Source organism: Artemia sp. Qi Xiang Cuo, chromosome 2, assembly GCF_049724085.1.
Source record: "Artemia sp. Qi Xiang Cuo chromosome 2, ASM4972408v1, whole genome shotgun sequence".
NCBI classification, from domain to species: domain Eukaryota; kingdom Metazoa; phylum Arthropoda; class Branchiopoda; order Anostraca; family Artemiidae; genus Artemia; species Artemia sp. Qi Xiang Cuo.
In genome coordinates this window covers 30,781,427-30,800,537 of record NC_142795.1, presented here as the reverse complement: position 1 = coordinate 30,800,537, position 19,111 = coordinate 30,781,427, and the positions used below count along the sequence as shown (strand labels likewise).

Here is a 19,111-nt window from a genome sequence, read left to right as displayed (position 1 = left end):
CAAAGAAGTTAAGTTATATTTATTTATTTTTCTGGGGAGCCAGCTGAAATAATGAAGGAAACATTAACAGCATTTGAGACTTTCTGGATAATGCACCACGTAGCCTACTAATACAATAACGACTCACTGCAGTAGCAAGCCGCCTGAGGCCAACACAGCTACGCACGCTCCTCCTCCCTCATAATCTATACAAAGCCTCCCTCTCTATACCCTTCCAGGAAATTCTCTTTTCCTTTAAATCTTTTCTTATGACATCCTCCTGCCCCATTCGGGGACGACTTGCTTTTCCTTTGGCCCTAGATGGTTGGCCGACAAGAAAGATCTTTGGCAATCTGTCATCCTTTATCTGCAGAAGGTGTCCTAGCCATCTTACCCTTTCTCTGATTATAGTCCTAGAAATTGGGATTGCACCGCATTTTCTGTACAGCCTACGGTTTGAAATAGGGTCAGTCAGACGGATACCCAAAACCATCCGTTGGCAATTTCTCTGGAAAACATCTAGCAAATCCCCCTCCGTTTTTTGGAGTGTCCACGCTTCAGAATCATACTTGACCACTGTCACCAATGTTGCTTACAATATTCCAATTTCGGTTTATAGACTTGGTTCTTCCAAACTTTTTCAAGACTATGTAAAAACACCCTGGGCCTTGGCTATTCTATTTTTAACATGTTCACTGCACCCACCGTTTTCTACTAATAATAGTATATTGGTAGGTGAAGCTGTTTAACTTGATCGATCTTTTCATCTTTCCAACTTTATCTCCAACTTGACACTCAACTCAACTTTACCAACTTGATCACTTTTTCACCTTCACTTATTCCTAGTCTTAGTGACTTAGTCTTCTTAGGATTAATTTTCAAACCTATTCTTGCACCCTGAACTTGCAAAACCTCTAAAAGTTGTCTTTCTAACTTTTTCATCTAGGATGCTTAAAGTCCAGGGTAGTTTTAGTTACCCATTAGACTCCGTGCTCTCCCATTATCTTTGCTGTGCTTCTTAGGACAAAGTCCATCAAAATGATCCATATAAATGGGGATAGAACTCAACCCTGCTTAACTCCTGATTTAACGCGAAACCAGCTACTAACCTCATTTTCTACCTCAACCGCAGCAATGTTATTTTCGTGCATAGCACTAATTGCTTTAATGTATTTAGGACCTTCGCTAAAGCTCTTTGATTAGCTGAATCGAAAGCTTGCTCGTAATCTATAAAACTGAGAATTAACGGAGTTTGATGACTCAGGGACTTCCCAATTATTAACCTAAGAGTGAAAATTTGGTCGACGCATCCTCTACCCTTCCTAAAATAATACTAAAGTCTATAGAGATAATGGTCATTGGGCGGAATGACGTTAGACTCCTTAAGCAACTTAAATGTAGCTCAATGATTAAACCTTAAAAGAACACCTTGCCTCCTTTTTCAGATTGACTGCATCTTTTCCCGTCAGTGAGACATGACAGATTGCCGAAGATTGTTCTTTTCGGCCAACCGTCTAGGGCTAAACGGAAAGCAGGTCGTCCTCGTCTGGGGTGGGAGGACGTCAAAAAGAAAGATTTAAAGGAAATGGGAACTTCGTGGGCGGGTGTAAAAAGGGAGGCTTTGAATAGATTGGGATGGAGGAGGAGCGTGCGTAGCTGTGTTGGCCTCAGACGGCTTGGTGCTGCGGTGAGTTGTTAATAGTAGTAGTAGTAGTTCGACATCAAGGCACAATACCAAGGAATCTCAATACTGACAGTGATATCAATATATACTATGAATACAGTAATATCAAGGGATATTAAGGCAAATCGATTTCTTCGGAACGGACTGTAAATAAAGAGTGACCTTTGCCAATAGTAACCAATTATATGAAAACAAAATAATATTGATAACAGCATGAACATCAAAATATTTTCTTTTCATCCTGACTCCAAATATGTAAAATTGTATTAATTTCAAATTTACCTATCAAACTTTATTAGCGTTAAAAATTGCATAATTTTAAAAAATAATTAACACCCCCCCCCCAAAAAAAAGGGGGGCGGTGATAGAAATTACACCATCATATGCAAAATGTTTAAAAAAAAGCTCTAAAATTGAAAGTTCTTGTGGCCTTTTTAGGTAAGAAATTAATAGCACCTAGCTAAGTGATTATTTTTTACACTTCCTGGTGCAATTTTGGCCTGAATAGGGCCAAAATTCTTTCGAGTAAAAATTATGGGAACTCCAACCGATTTGGTAATATAGAAAAGCTATTTATTTAGCCTCGTGATTTCAGAGGCCCTAAAAATGCGGGATGGTGCACTCTTCCCAAAGAATTAGAGCAGTCCATAGTAAACGAATGGTTATTACACGCAATGACTTTTAAGCCTCATTTGAATCATTCATTTTATTCAAGGTTATATAAATTTATATTCAGCACTGTACTATTTTACATGATATATTAAAGGGAGGGGTCAATGCTTTTGTGAGTGGGGGCGGGAAGGATGTTTGAAGCCTCAAAAAGTCCTTTTCAGGCCCAAGTGTTTTTAACATCTGTTGAAAGGTCCTTTAGGTAAAGATACCGGGGGGGGGGGGTATTTGTCCCTAACTTTGCATCGTTTGGAGGAATGTATTTGGACTAAGTAACCGGTATGTTTTATGTGGGGTGATAGATTTCCTCTTATTGTGGAAAAACTCTGAATGTAGCATACCCTATTGTATTCATATACCTACTTGCACAAAAGCGTGATGGGTTGGGAATATTCTTTAAGAGGAAGATTTGTCCAAAGAAACTCTCGAAAACGATAAGAATTATATCCCAAAAATTCGTGTCTGACATTTTAGTGATTTTTTGTACAGGAATTATACCAGTTCATTTGAATTTATTTCCTAACTGGAAGAGAGGTCAGATGATTTTTCTAGGAATTCTGAGGCTTTAAAGTGTGTTTTTTTGCCAAGTATCCCGAGTGTCGTGTATTTTAACATCTTTTATGCATTGATTCCCTGGAGCGGTCTAACTTAACACTTTGCAGGGGAAAAGAGTTGTCACCTACAGCAGAGATTGCCTCTTTTTCTTGTTTTATACGAATGCTACTTTCGAATTGCAGCAAATCTATTTTCTTTGTTGTTTCTCTTTAGGCTGTAAAGTTAATTGAACATGACATTAGGTCTTTCTCGTGTTTAAAAGAACCGTGCCTGGATTCTAAATTTAAGCTAAAATGCTTCTTTATTCTTGCAGTATTTTTGTTGTTGTTGTTTTTTTTTTGTGGACAGCGCATGCGGATAATGCTTTCAATATATATAGTATTATGAACACCAGAATTTATCTCTTGGACTGCCTAAAATTGGGGGGGGGGAGGGGTGTTACAAATAAAATAAAAGACATTGGAAAAGGTGAATTATGCAAAAAAATAAAATTGCGATGAAATCGTAAAAAATTTAAGATATTAAGGAATGCCTGGCCAAATAGCTCGTGCTTTGGGTTCCTACCTGGTATAATTCCTATATGCATAACGGAGACCATTCTTATGTAGATGTGTATGCATCTAACCAAATTAGATTATATAAAACCTGAGATTGCAAAATTGCTTAGTAATTTTCCTTGAAACTTCCCTGGTCACTGACAACGTTTTGTATCCTAATGTTTCCTCTTTATTACTACTCGTTGATTGTGCCTTAGATAGATAGGTGCTCGAAACACCTATAGATACACCGAAACACCACTCGAAACCACTCATAGATAGGTGACGAAACACCCAAACACTGTTTTAATACCATGAAAATCAACAGCCACGTAAACGTGATTATTTTAAGGCAATTTGAATTTAACATTTCAACAGCTACCCTTAGAATTAAAATAGAACTGCTATTTACAAGGAAACTAATACTAGCTTCTAATGAGTTAACTGTGTCATGCCCCTCCCTGAATTTATCCCGTACTGTATATCTTTTAGTGATGGGGTAATGCCGAAATTTTTCTGATTCTGATTCCGTCTCACAGTTCTGGTTACGATTTCCGGTCCTGATTCTTGGCTGAACTGGGTGTACTTTGTTATCAATATGTCATATTTTTATTTAGTGATGAGGTTGAAGGGTGTTCTTGCCCCTCTCCCTAAAAACAAGTAAGGTTTATTTTGAAGTTTAATGTCTCTTTATTACTGTTTTTTTTAAACAAGGTTTTTGCATGTTTAATTTTGTCTCGTTTTCGGATTTTTACATTAGATTTTTTTGACATTTTTGTTAGAAAAAAAATTGCCACAGAATTTTGAATTATATTTTCATATTTGGTGACAGCTGAATTTCCCCTTTTTTCATTTTAGTATGTTTAATATGTTTTAGTATGATTAGTATGTTTAATAGCATTTGAAAATACTATCAATTTTCTCTTGACCCAATTGTGTCAAAATTAGTGACCGTGCGTCCCATCGAATTAATATAAAGTTAAAGCAATAGGAAGGACTGGGAGAAGAAGAGAGAAACTACAGAGAAAGAGAGAGAATAAAAATACGGAGATTGAAAAGCAGGAGGAATGAATTAGAAATACAGGAGGGTGGGGAAAATTGTACTGAAGGAAAGAAAGAAAGGTTAAAAAGAAAGGGAGATTGAGGAGCAGTAGGAACAGAGTATTAATCTGAAGAACAGCAGAATATGCTAGCTTAGTGACTGCAGTCATGTTATGACAAAAAAAAAAAGAAAAAAAAAGTGAACAAATACTGTTAAAAGACTGGAGAGAAAACACAAAAATAAAAAAAGTAATTTAGATTAACGTTAGTGATGGAATTCCAAAGTGAAGTAGAGGTGAAATTGAAGCCACTGAAGTTGACCTTACAGTGACTAGGAATTGCAGCTTAAGTGGGACATGTACGGTAGCTCATGAAAATTTTAAGTTTGGGCATTCTATGAATTGATTGCACCAAAGGGCGACAGGGAACAACGGTCCCTATAAACGGCTATTCTTGTATAATCTTCTTAAAGTTAGGATTCTTAAATAAATAAGGATTTAAACCCCTTCATGGACCTTTTTGAGAATACCCCCTCAAAGAATATCCAGATTGCTCCAATTTTACCCACATTTTCCATTTAAAAGTTTTCGTTAATCTGGGGTTTTTCAGAATATTTTATTTTATTGCAAAATTCTGCAAATTTATAAAGCTATGATAATTCAGACAGGTGCGACGTCATTCAAAAAGGAGAGACAATCAAATATTAATATAATAAGAAAAATAGCGCATCTTCAATAAGAGACTAACTGAAAGTCAAACCAATGGGTATATCTGCATAAAAAGGCCACTTGACACTGTCGTTTTCTTCTATTTTTTTGAATATACATAAAGATACAATCGTTTTGGGATTGAGGAAATTTGCTCGATTCCGATAGTGTCTTTAGAAAAATTTTGACTCTACCGATTGTCAATCCGATTTACCATCCCCATCACTAATGTGTTTTTATCCAGTACATTTCATTATCATTTAAATTCCTCAATTTCTTTTTTTTACCATTATTGGGATATAGTTGCCGGGTTTTTTTTAATCACTATTTTTGACTCGCTTATACCCCCTGTGCGTGATCAAAATAACTACATCCGTTCCTCCTCAACGGCCAATCTTAGCTCCCCCTATGCATGGCTTCTCCTTTTTAATGTCTCTAAAAAAGGTCAAACTTTCCAGGCTTTTACGTGCTTTTTTTCATATTAGTGTTGGTGTTTCTGACTCTTTATATACTATTAAACTAGCTTCTGTTATTTTATTTCAGCGTTGTTTTCGGAATGGTTTTTGCTCTAACAACAATTGTTCTGGAACGGCACAAATTATTGGAAAATTATCTGAGCCAGAGACGATTAGAAATAATTGCGGGATGTATTGGAATTTTCGGCCTTGTTTCTCAGCTTATATTTTCCTTCCTTTGTCCATCCAAGGAACAATGCAATGAAATCCATTCTTATTCAGCCTTCGTCCCGGTGAGTATAGAGCACTCTCCTACCTGAATTCAGCTTAGTAAAACCTTCTTTTAGGGGAAAGAATTTTCTGAATTAAAAATTGAGCCATTGTTAAGCTTCCTTGGCATTTGGAGTTTGCCTAGTCTCCAACGGATTTTTATTTACTGGTTTCCTGGGTTTCTATTCCGTGAAACAATTTATTAAATGAAAGGTCAAGTTGAAAGTATTCCTATAAAATTTTTGGCGTATGTATTTGAAATTCTTTATTATAAATAAAAATAACTTTTGAAAAGAAGGGGAGAATATCTAACAACCATTTTTTGCGCAAATTCTTAGTCATATTTTCACCAAATGGACACTTTTTATGCCGTCAAAAGGTAAAATAAAGCAGAGAATTCTTTATTTAAGACCCGTAACATTAAAGTTTTTTTGTCCAGTAATTTAACAGTGAAAATATCAGCATGCTCAGAGCGAACAGAAATTACTACAGATAAGAGTTTGGTGGCCATAATATGCAAATCCCTGATCCTGGATGACCTATACCATAGCATTCTATAGTAGCCTGGTCACCTTTAGTTACCTATTAAGTAAAAAAAAACTTTTCCTCTTGAAAGAAAGGAGCAATATTAGAGAAATTAGGAGGGGGCACCCCCCCTCATTTACGGAATAATTTCTGTTCCTTTTAAGTTTTAATGTTGCTCTTTACTTTCAGGTGATTTTTGTTTCTAATTTAATTCCTGATTGTTTTTAAAACCATGTTCAGGTATAACCAAGATATGAATGGGACTTGGAATTTAATATTTTGTGTTAAGAAAGAAAAAATATTTTGCAACAAGACCAGTGAAACGTAGACCAGTAACTAATTCCATTGTTGCCACACACTCTCCACTCAGGTAGTCATAAATACAAAGCGTACGATCTGTACAACTAGTTGCTATATACATTCCGCCACTGTCCATGCTTAACTAAAAATTATGATAGTTGTTTGAATTAGATCCTTTATATGTAGTATATGAGTAGATTAGAAATGATCAATCGATTTTTTTCTGATCTACAATTTGGTTTAATTATCAGGGGAAAAGTCCAATTTTTACCGAATTTTGACGAAATTGGTATTGGTAAATATAAAACTCGAAAGAGCAACTTGTTCATGCGCACAGATTTAATTAAGGGTCGCATTGGTAGTTTCAAATTTTGCTCAGATTCGACAAAATGGGGTACAGTAAAGATAAAACAAGACTAAGAAGAATAATAAACTACAAAATCAACTACGCTAAACTCTTACGAATGAACAGGAGGATGATCTATCATCCTCCTGCACCTATGTTCACGCTTGATCCAAATGAAGGGAGTTTACAGAATAATTTTTACTTTCCTCCTACCCAGACCCTCTTCTATATTCACCCAAATGCTCACAGAAAGAGTTGTTGAAACAACCCATTGACTCTCCTCCATAATGGCTGATGCTAAACTATACTTCACTGTACAGAATTTTATCAAACATAATCTGCATCCACTTGATTAAATCTAGCTTTAAAATAAGTGTCTATATTAACCGTTTGTTTTGCATGAACTAAGCTACTTTTTCAAGAACGAATGGGCCAACACGTGGCTTTAACACCTCTGAAACTGGGAATTATATGTTCCTTTTTCAATAACTACAAATCTATTGGCCATCTCAGAATTTTCAATGGTTAACAATTTAGCCATATTTGGGTTAGAAATGCTCCCACCGTCTTCTGATTTTCTAGGACTATGGGTTCGATGTAGTCATTCGTGAGGAAACAAAGAAACAAATAAACACGAATCCGTGATCCTATTTATCGAAAAAAAAATGCGAAATCCCACATTTTTGTAGGTGGGAGCTTAAAACTTCTACAATAAGGTTTTAACACATTGAAACATTGTATATAAATAGGAAAAGATGTTGTCGCAGTTTGAGGGGCACTATTACCCACCCACCAACCCCCCCCCTCCCCAGCACCAATACAAAATATTCTGGTAAATGAAGAGAGGTTTCAAATCAGTTTCTACCCCTCTTCCCTGCCCAAAACTCATTCCATATTTATCTGAACGCCAAATAAGAGTTAGGATATCTTGGCTTTACAATTTGCTCATTGAGGCATCTGCCCTCCCCCCACCTACAAAATGACGCGCCGTCCCTCCTACGTAATAGCTGATGCGCACTTAAACATCACTGTGTATACTTTAATGAAATTAAATAAACAAAAACAAGTTTCTTTAACTGAAAGTAAGGAGTGACATTAAAACTTAAAAGGAACAGAAATTATTCCGTATTTGAAAGGGGCTGTCCCCTCCTCAACACCTCGCTCTTTACGGTAAGGTTTTTTTATTGTTTTAAAAAATAGAGTTTCTGAGAAAGAGTCAAATTTTAGCGTAAAGAACGAGGCGTTGAGGAGGGGACAGCCCCTTTCAAATACGGAATAATTTCTGTTCGTTTTAAGTTTCAATGTCGCTCCTTACTTTCAGTTAGGAAACCTTGTTTTTTTATTTAATTTCTGAACGTTTTTAAATTAATGCAGATTTCGATTTTGACTCACCGTACATGAATAATTAAAAAGAAACTTGCATATTAATTTACTTTTTTTTGGCTAAATGTCTTTCTCGAAAGTTGTTTAATTTTATTTGCGAACGTTTTTATTAGTAATAAATATACGTAACTTACGAATTAACTTACGTAACGAACTTCTATATTCGTATTTTTTATTACGTATATTAGGGGGTTTGCCCCCTAGTCAATACCTCGCCCTTTCCGCTAAAGTTCGAATTTGTTTGTGAATTCTTTAAGAATGACCCCTTAATCACAAAGGCCATTAATTAAAATAAATAACTCTTATGAAAGCACTAAAAAAATTTTAGCGCAAAGAGCGAGGTTTTGACTTGGGGGCGAACCCAATTATATACGTAATAGTTTCTGTTCGTTTTAAGTTTTGATGTTGAAAAGTTTTCAGCTGAAAACTTGTTTTTTTATTTAATTTCTGATCGTTTTTTAAATAATGCTGGGGAATCCGGCACCCCCTTTATAGCAGTGTCCCTTCCCCCATGAAAACTTTCTCCATGGAAAGATCCTCCCCCGTAACCCCCGCCATCCCCCTCCCCACTAGTAGAAAAAATACCCCCTGAAATCGTCTGTATACTTCCCAATAACCAATACTATGTGTAGACATTGGGCGAAGTTCATAACTTGCAGCCCTTCCCCCGGGAAAAGTGGGGGATAAATCATCCTCAACGCATAATTATTATATTTTTCGACTATGCTGAACAAAACGGCTTTCTAAAAATTTTGATTGGGTGACTTTGGGAAAAAATAAGCTTGGGAGGGGGCCTAGTTGCCCTCCATTTTTTTCGGTCACTTAAAAAGGGCACTAGAACTAGAAGTTTTAATTTCCGTATTGGTATCAAATTTCCGTTTTTTAGAGTTTCGGTTACTACTGAGCTTGATATGAATCAATTAGGTTTAGTTAAACGAGGCTTTAAAGCACATGTCAGAAACATTTTTCTGCAAGAACAAGGGAGGTATCACCCCGCAACACCTTTAATCAGGCTTAGTCTAAATAAAGGAAGATGAGATATAAATTCCCCCCCCCCCCGCCACACACCTACTTCTGTACTTATCTGAAAGTTCATGGAGAGTTGTACAATGTGGGCATTGAAATACGTTCTTCTAGTCATCTGACACCCCCCCCCCCCTACAGCTTGACCCCCGCCCCTCCTTCATAATAGCTTATGCGCAATTATACATCGCTGAAGTTAATTTTACGAAAAATCAAATGAATCAACTTAGTTAAATTAAGCATTAAGATAAGGATCCATATTAACCATTTATCTTGTTTGGACTACGTGACTTTTCAGGAACGAATGCGCCACCAGACGGCAATACTTTCTCTGCAACTGGGAAGCTTGAATTTTTTCTTTTTTTCTTTTTTTACAATTCTATATCGATTTGGCTGTCTTAGAATATTAGTCGATAGCAAATTGGTTCTTTTTGGGGCAAAATCGTAATTTGGTGTCACAAAAGGGCAGGAAACGCTCTTCCGATCTTCTAGGACCTTCGATTCGACGCGATCACCCCTGGGAAGAACAAAGGGACAAAAAAAAAAGAAAAAGAAAAAAAGTACGCTTCTATGATCTTTCTCGTGGGAAAAAATGCAAAATTTAACATTCTTGTAGATAGGAGCTTGAAACCTCTACAGTAGGGTTTTTTAATGTGCTGAATCTAATGGTGTAATTTTTCTTAAGAATACTTGCCTTTTCGGGGGTGTTTCCCTGCTTTTTCAAAATTAGACATATATTGTCAGGGTCCTATCCTTTGACTGGTTTGTTAAACTTAAAGAATTTTACGTAGCCTATTTGGAATCACCATAAAAAGCTAATTCTTTTGGAGCATTAATTATTATCGAAATTTCTTTTATAGAGTTCCGGTTACTATTGACCCAAGTCGGTCCTTACATACAGTTCGTTACCTCAAAATAGTAACAGAAATTCCACCTTTTCACCTCATTTGATCTCTTAATCTAAAAACTTTACAACCAACTCCCGTCTTCAAAGGAATATAGTGCATACACTGAAAGTTTATGCACTATAGAGAAGAGTAACAAGTCATTGATGTATATGATAATGTATATATATATGATTCAGTTTTGATGATGTAGATCTGTTCAGTTTTGAATCTCTATGTCAGGATATACAAAATGGCGACATTCTTGGTAATGGCCTCTACTGAACTATACGCTATAAAAACAATATTTTTACTTCATTATATTCATAAAATCGATAAAATGTCGCATACTGTCAAATTTTTTTTCACTGGGGCTTTCTTGATCCCGTGTGTTTTTATTTTACCATAAAATTTTAATTGGTATAAAAGGACAGAGTTTTAGTCCTCGCCGATGGAAGGCTCTAGTCTTGTTACTCTCCTCCTACTGCAGTATCATCAAACAGTTCGTGGTAACGAACTGTAAGCAAGGAGCGACCCCGCTCAATAGTAACCGAAACTCTAAAAGACGGAATTTTTGAAATTAAATAGATGCATCTAAAGAATCAAATTTTTATGCTGATTTTAAATATATAAATTTGATGAAGTTTGGTCTTACCCATCACAATTTACGCGCCTGAGAAAATTTGCGTTATTTTCGAATAAAGGGGGAAACACCCCCTAAAAGTCATAGAACCTTAATGAAAATCACACCATCAGATTCAGAGAACCCTACTATAGAAGTTTCAAGCTTCTATCTGCAAAAATGTGGAATTTTGTATCTTTTGCGAAGAGAAAGATCACGCATACGTGTTTATTTTTATTTTTTTTTCCAGGGGTGATCGTATCGACCCAGGGGTCCTAGAAAATCACCGGAGGGTTCTTTTGAACGGAAATTAAAAGTTCTAGTGCCCTTTATAAGTGACCAAAAAATGGAGGACAACTAGACCCCCTCCCACGCTCATTTTTTTTCCCAAAGTCATCAGATAAAAATTTTGAGATAGCCATTTTGTTCAGCATGGTCGAAAAATACAATAGCTATGTCTTTGAGGATAACTTTATCCCCCACAGTCCCCGGGGATGGGTCTGCAAGTTATGAACTTTGCCCAATTTTTATATATAGCCTAGTATTGGTTATTTGAAAGTATACAGAATTTTTCAGGGGGGATTTTTTCTGGTAGTTAGGGGGATGGGTCGGGTTTTACGTGGGACAATCTTTTCATGGGGGAAGGGACATTGCTATGAAGGAGGCTCCGGATTTCACAGCATTATTTAAAAAATGTTCAGAAATTAAATAAAAAAAACAATTTTTTCAACTGTAAGTAAGGAGCAACACTCAAACTTAAAACCAACAGAAATTATTTCGTATATGATTGGGTTCGCCCCCTAGTCATTACCTCGCTCTTTACGCTAATTTTTTTTTTACTTTCATCAGAGCTATTTATTCTAATTAACGGTCTTTGTGATTAAGGGATCAATTCTTAAAGAATTGGAACAAAATTTGAACTTTAGCGTAAAGAGTGAGGAATTAACTAGGGGGCGTATCCCCTAATATGCGTAATAAAAATTTTCCACTATAGAAGTTCATTGCGTAAGTTAATTCGTAAGTTACGTCAGATCAAAATTTCGAGAAAGCCATTTAGCCAAAAAAAAAATGAATTAATTTGCAAATTTCGTTTTAATTATTCATGTACGGTGGGCCAAAATCAAAGTTGCGTTAATTTAAAAACGTTCTAAAATTAAATAAAAAAATAAGTTTTTTTTTAACTGAAAGTAAGGAGCGACATTAAAACTTAAAACGAACAGAAATTATTCCGTATATGAAAGGGGCTGTCCCCTCAACTACTCCTCGCTCTTTACGCTAAAGTTTTACTCTTTCTCACAACTCTATTTTTTAAAACAATAAAAAATTAGCGTAAATAGCAAGGCGTTGAGGAGGGGACAGCCCCTTTCATATACGGAATAATTTCTGTTCGTTTTAATGTCGCTCGTTATTTTCAGTTAAAAAAACGTGTTTTTTTATTTGATTGTTAGTAGTAGGCCTAATCTTGTTCAATAAGTTTTATAAGTATAGTTTTATTTAATTACGTAATAAGATTCAATCATATCCTAAAGCAGAGACTTCAGTATCTCAAATTTTTAGTATTTTTTTTCCCAAAATTTTTCATAAGTTTTATTATCTGATTTCATATCTTCTTTAAGTATTCATTGTCGTTGCAGATGAGCCTACTTTTCAGTATTTGCTTGCCAAAAATTGACCTACCTCATAAAAGAATTAATTACTTGTTGATGTCACTTCCAGTTCTTTACCAGTGGTTACCTGAATAGGAATCTAATTTTGTTGAAGTGCTTATATTGGTTCTCATGATCTGGTTCTAAAATATTGATGACAGAACTCATTTTTATATCTAACACCTCTTACACTGTTCCTAATTTTTGGAAATTCGACTAACGCCCCTCTCACGCCCATCATTTTCCGAAACGCATCGAATTAAAATTTTGAGATATCCATTTTGTTCAACGTAGTTGAAAGTTCTGGAAATTTTGTCTTTTAGGATGATAACCCCCTCAGAGCCCTTACGGCATATAAGGCCCTCGGGGCATATAAGGTTTTTATAGAAGGCGTTGTCGTAGAAACTTCAAAACAGGCTCATTCGATTGGAAATTCAAAGAGCTAGTACCCTTTTTAATAGTTGAAAGTGATTGGAGGGCAACTAGCCCCCCCGCCACGCCCTTCATTCCGACAAACACATCCAATAAAAATTTTGAGATAGCCATTTTGTTCAGCGTAGTTGATTTCCAGATAGAAAATATGTTTTTGAGGAGGACACTCCTCCACAGCCCTCAGGGCTAGGGTTTTAAGTTATGCCCTGGGGGTATATAAGGTTTTTATAGTAGGCGTTGCCGTAGAAACTTCAATACAAGCTCATTCGAGTGGAAATTCAAAGGGCTAGTGCCCTTTTTAATAGTCGAAAGTGATTGGAGGGCACCTAGCCCCCCCCCACACCCCCAGCATTCCCCCTGACACATCCAATAAAAAATTTGAGATAGTAATTTTGTTCAGGGTAGTTGATTTCCAGATAGAAAATATTGAAATTCGAAATTCAAAGGACTAGTACCCTTTTTAATAGTCGAAAGTTTTTAGGGCACCTAACCCTCCTCTCACGCCCACCTTTTCCCCAAACACATCCAATCAAAATTTTTAGATAGGCGTTTTGTTTAATGTAGTTGAAAGTTGTGGAAATTAGGTGTTTGAGGATGAAAGGCGCTCTCCCGCACAGCCCTTTGGGCAAGAGTTGTAATTTATGCCCTGGGGGCATATAAAGTTTTTTTTTAAAGTCCTGTAGTAAAATCTTCAAAAGGGCTCATTCAATTGGAAATTGAAAGGGCTAGTGCCTTTTTTAATAGTCGAAAGTGATTGGATAGCGACTAACGCCCCTCTCACGCCCACCATTTTCCGAAATGCATCGAATTAAAATTTTGAGATATCCATTTTGTTCAACGTAGTTGAAAGTTCTGGAAATTTTGTCTTTTTGGATGATAACCCCCTTAGAGCCCTCGGTGCAAGTGTTGTAAGTTATGCCCTGGGGGCATATAAAGTTTTTGTTGAAAGCGTTGTCGTAGAAACTTCAAAAGGGCTCATTCAAATGGAAATTCAAAGGGCTAGTACCCTTTTTAATAGTCGAAAGTGATAGGAGGGCAACTAGCTGCCCCTCACGTCCATCATTCCCCCGAACACATCCAATCAAAATTTTGTGATAGCCATTTTGTTCAGCGTAGTTGATTTCCACATAGAAAATATGTTCTTAAGGAGGACACTCCCCCACAACCCTCTGGGCAAGGGTTTTAAGTTATGCCCTGGGGGCAATAAGGTTCTTATAGAATGCGTTGTCGTAGAAACTTCGAAAAGGGCTCATTCGATTGGAAATTGGGGTGGATAGTGCCCTTTTTAATAGTCGAAAGTGATTAAAGGGCAACTAGCCCCCCCCCCCCCACGCCCACCATTCCCCCAAACACTTTCAATCAAAATTTTGAGTTAGCCATTTTGTTCAGCGTAGTTGTTTTCCAGATAGAAAATATGTTTTTAAGGAGGACACTCCCACACAACCCTCAGGGCAGGGGTTTTAAGCTATGCCCTGGGGACATATAATTTTTTTATGGAAGGCTTAATCGCAAAAAATACAACACATGCACTTTCAATGGGAAATTAAAGGGGCTTGTACCCTTTTTTATAGTCGAAAGTGATTGGATGGTCCCTACCCCCCCCCCCGCGCCCCCCATTCCCTCCAATCCAGCCCATCAAAATTTTTAGATAGCAATTTTGTTCAGCGTAATTGATTTCAAAATATAAAATGTGTTTTTGAGGAGGACAATCCCCCACAACCCTCAGGGCAGGGGTTTTAAGTTATGCCCTGGGGGTATATAAGGTTTTTAAAGAAGGCGTTGTCGTAGAAACTTCAATAAAAGCTCATTCGAATGGAAATTCAAAGGGCTAGTGCCCTTTTTAATAGTCGAATGTGATTGAGGGCAACTAGCCCCCCCCCCACACCCATCATTCCCCCAGACACATCCAATAAAAATTTTTAGATAGCAAATTTGTTCAGGGTTGTTGATTTACAGATAGAAAACATATTTTTGAGGAGGACACTCCCCCACAACCCTCAGGGCAAGGATTATAAGTTATGCCCTGGGGGGCATATAAGGTTTTTATTGAAATCTTTGTCATAGAAACTTGAATAAGGGCTCATTAGATTTAAAATTTGGGCTCAAAAACCCCTATGCCTTCCCAAGGACAGAACAAAATTTGCACTTTACTGAAAAAATACAAATGAAAGTGCATTGTCAGTTTAATATACATATACTGATATTTAGTAATCAAAATGTTAATATTCTTTGATTTATTAAAGATACAAAAGTAAAAACATTTATATTTTTTCAGTAAAGTGCAAATTTTGTTCTGGCCTTGGGAAGGTTTAGGGGTTTTGCGCACAAATCATGTTAATTTCTGCTCGTTTTGAGTTTGACTCGGTTATTTATTGTAATTTCTGTTTGTTTTGGGTTTCATTTATTTATCGATGCTGATTTGTGGTAGTTTCACGCTTGGTAGATTATTTTATTTTTGCTCTTTTTTTTAATGGAGTTCTTTACTTTTCTTTGAAAAACTTATTTTTTAGAATTTTTTTTTTAATTAATTCTATTAAAAAAAAGGCTTTCACTAGCAAAAATTGCCGAACTTCCATTTCTGGTTACGCAAAAATAAAGCAATAAAAACAAAAATTGCAAAAAAAAACACATGAATATGAGTAACTATTTCAAAGATTGGTCAGAAAACTAGAATCAATACAAATTACAAAGAAATATAATACAGTTAATTACTCATTCAAAACATTAAATAATCAGTATGATAGGAAAAAATTGCCAAAAATATATTAAATGCATGGTAATAAACTAACACACATCGAAAAAATTACAACAATCGTAAAAGGTAAAAAAAAATGAAACTTAAAATAAGAGATGATATGGAGTTAAAAGAGGTAAAGCGATTGAAAATGAGGTTGAGGGCTAACATTAGAAGCAAAGGATGGCATACCCTTTCAATACCTTTATGGTTTACAGTAAACTGGAGTAATTATTAGGACTTTTGGTATTTCTCCCTTGGGAGGTGACTCCAAATTGGATTTGGGAGGGATAGTTCTTTGATCTGGGAAGCAAAGCAATTAGTCATAATAATTTGTAAAAATCTCAATATTTCGCTGGGGGTCAGGGGTTCATAGATCCTCCTTTCCCTGCTTGTATGTCTTTATAAGGATCTTCCCTAAGAATCAAACAGTTCGTGGTAACGAACTTGTATAGTAAGAGCGACTCGTCTCAATAGTAACCGAAACTCTAAAAAAAGGAATTTTGATACTAATAGATACATCAAAAGAATCAGATTCTTACGCTGATTTTAAATATATAAGTAAGGATAAGTGCGGATATGACACCAAAAACGTGTGCTATGTAGCACGAAGTATTATTTTAGAAATATATTTGACTAAACATGTTCTAAGAGGAAATTAGGAACCTGTTCCATATTCGAGCTGAGATGCAGAAGCAGAAACTGAGGCATTAGTACTACTGCGGTGCAATAAAACCAAAACTAACAACCTATCTTATTTTTTAATTTGATATGCTGTTGTTTTTTTTGGACGAAATCGTTTTGGAATATGAAGGGATCAAATAATAAATATTAGTCTTTTAAGCATGTGCAACTTTTAAAAAAGCGTGCGATATTACTTTCGCAACAGCCATTATCAAGCTAATACAATTTTTCTACCTGTGTCGCATGCTTCTAATTCTATTTGGCTTTCTCTCTTTTTTCTGTTCACTTTTTTCCTTATTTTTTCAGCATCATAGAACTTTCTAAAAAGATAGAGTGCTACTAAACCAATTGTACATCCCTTTCTCTATATGTCAGAATAAGTTAGTAAAACAACAAAAGCTAATTTATTTATGCCAGAAGGAAATCATGAGTCAGTGGCGTCAATTCACATACACCTAGAGGAAGGTGGTAATTTGTTTTTTTTTTCTAATTTTGTCTATTAAAATACGCCTGGATTGTGTGTACCATTGTTTTTGCGTTATATATCCCTTACCTCCCCCCCCCAAAAAAAAAACAAACAAACTGTTTTCCGAGTTTTTTTTTTATTTTAGAAATACATTATGCTTTTTTCAGAAAAAGAAATACAGGTGCTTAAATACAAGTGCTGACAAAGGGAAAAAGAAAGAGTAAAAGGACAATCAATATGGCTTCAGTAAAAAATTGCTGCGATCACTTTTTCATATGAGATGGGGAAATCAGTATTTGTATGGCTGATAAGAACTATCCGGCTAGCTTTTCGGTGAAAAGATTTATGGTCATTACATTATACCAGAGCGGAAGCAAATGTCGAATTTTATTCTCCAACCCGTAATTATGGTTTACAGCTATGATTCTTCGCTGAATTTTTACTCAGTAGAAGGAAGGGGGGGGGGGGTAGATACAGTGTGTCCTATTCAATTTTTACCATGAATGGACTCTTAGACATGAACATTATTTTCAACCACCTTAAAGCTCAACCCAGATTTACTTTTAGAGATTTGTGCAGTGGAAATACAAAAATAAATATTAAAACTTAATAGTTTATTTTTTTTAAAGCGCAGTTTAGAGGTATGATGAATTGTAGTTCCAAAAGGAAGCTGTTCTTCATGTTTTGATTATAATCAAGGTGGGTATTCAGGCTGTATCTGAGAGGGAGATCCGTCCTCTCTTCGCCAACTATAAGAAAAAAAGGAGTGAAAGTTGTGGTTTTAGTTGCCAATTGAAGCATTAATTTAATTTTAAACCGTAATCAAACTATTTGGGATTATCTACAGGTGGAGAGTTGAGTGTATAGCATATATAATGCAAATCTATCAAAACCAAACGTTTAGAAATACCTTAAACTTCCTATCCCATGAGAAGAAGAGGTTTAAATTCATAAAAATTAAGCAGCAGATTGAGAATGAGACATAAGTAATTTTGAAGATCCTTAACCCTTCCTTAAGATTTTGTCAAAGCCACTTTGTCACCTTCTAATGGTGCAGCATGAGATTTAACTCGATGTTAGACTTCGATAGAAGGAGACTGCACGTACTTGAGCTGAGCTGCCGATGATTCCTAATTATTTGGTTCACAATTTAAAACTAACTAAATGCTACAGCATAGCCTATCACTAAGATAGCAACTCTTCTGTTTTTGTTTTTTCTTCTTTTTTTTTTAAGTAGAAAGTTTCGCCAAAACAAAATGGATCTTCGTCAGAGATCCATTTCGAATCCCACCCCACCCATCCCAATCCCACCTTGAATATAATCAATAGATCAAACAGTTCGTGATAACAAACTGTAAGTAAGGAGTGACCCGGCTCAATAGTAACCGAAACTCTAAAAAAAGGAATTTCGATACCAATAGGTTCGTCAAAAGAATCAGATTTTTGTGCTGATTTCAAATATATAAGTTTCATCAAATTTAGTCTTACCCATCAGGTCTTACACAAAGTTACGCGCCTGAGAAAATGTGCCTTATTTCCAAATAAAGGGAGAAACAACCCCTAAAAGTCATAGAATCTTAATGAAAATCACACGATCAAATTTAGCGTATCAGAGAGCCCTACTGTAGAGGTTTCAAGCACCTATCTACAAAAATGTGCAATTTTGTATTTTTTGCCAGAAGAAAGTTCACGGATGGGACCCAGTGGTCCTAGAATATCGTGGGAGGGCTCATTCGAACGAAAATTAATATTTCTAGTGCCCTTTTTAAATGACAAAAGACATGGAGGGCAACTAGGCCCCTCCCACGCTCATTTTTCCCGAAGTCACCCGAGCAAAATTTTAAGATAGCCATTTTGTTCAACATGGTCGACAACTATAATAAATATGTCTTTGAGGATGACTTAATCCCCCACAGTCCCCGGGGGAGGGGCTGCAGCTAATGAACTTTGCCCAATGTTTACATATAGTATTGGTTATTGGGAAGTATACAGATGTTTTCAGGGGGAATTTTTTCTGGTAGTGGGGGGTGGATCAGCGGTTACGTGGGAGGATCTTTCCATGGAGAAAGTTTTCATGGGAGAAGGGACATTGCTATGAAGGGGGTGCCGGATTTCCCTGCATTGTTTAAAAAACGATCAGAAATGAAATAAAAAAAAATTTCAACTCAAA

At 36.1% G+C, this 19,111-nt stretch overlaps 2 protein-coding genes across 2 annotated transcripts in view; both read left to right on the top strand.

Moving 5' to 3' along the window:
* The window catches only part of LOC148955131 (N-acetylneuraminate (7)9-O-acetyltransferase-like), an 85,908-nt gene that overhangs the window by 4,687 nt on the left and 62,110 nt on the right, over positions 1–19,111 (top strand). The window contains exon 2 of the mRNA XM_089108077.1: positions 5,715–5,919. Within this exon, the coding sequence (XP_088964203.1) occupies positions 5,715–5,919 (205 nt within the window). The remainder of the gene's footprint in view (positions 1–5,714; positions 5,920–19,111) is intronic.
* The window catches only part of LOC148955132 (N-acetylneuraminate (7)9-O-acetyltransferase-like), a 148,835-nt gene that overhangs the window by 70,596 nt on the left and 59,128 nt on the right, over positions 1–19,111 (top strand). The gene's annotated exons all lie outside the window — the stretch shown is intronic.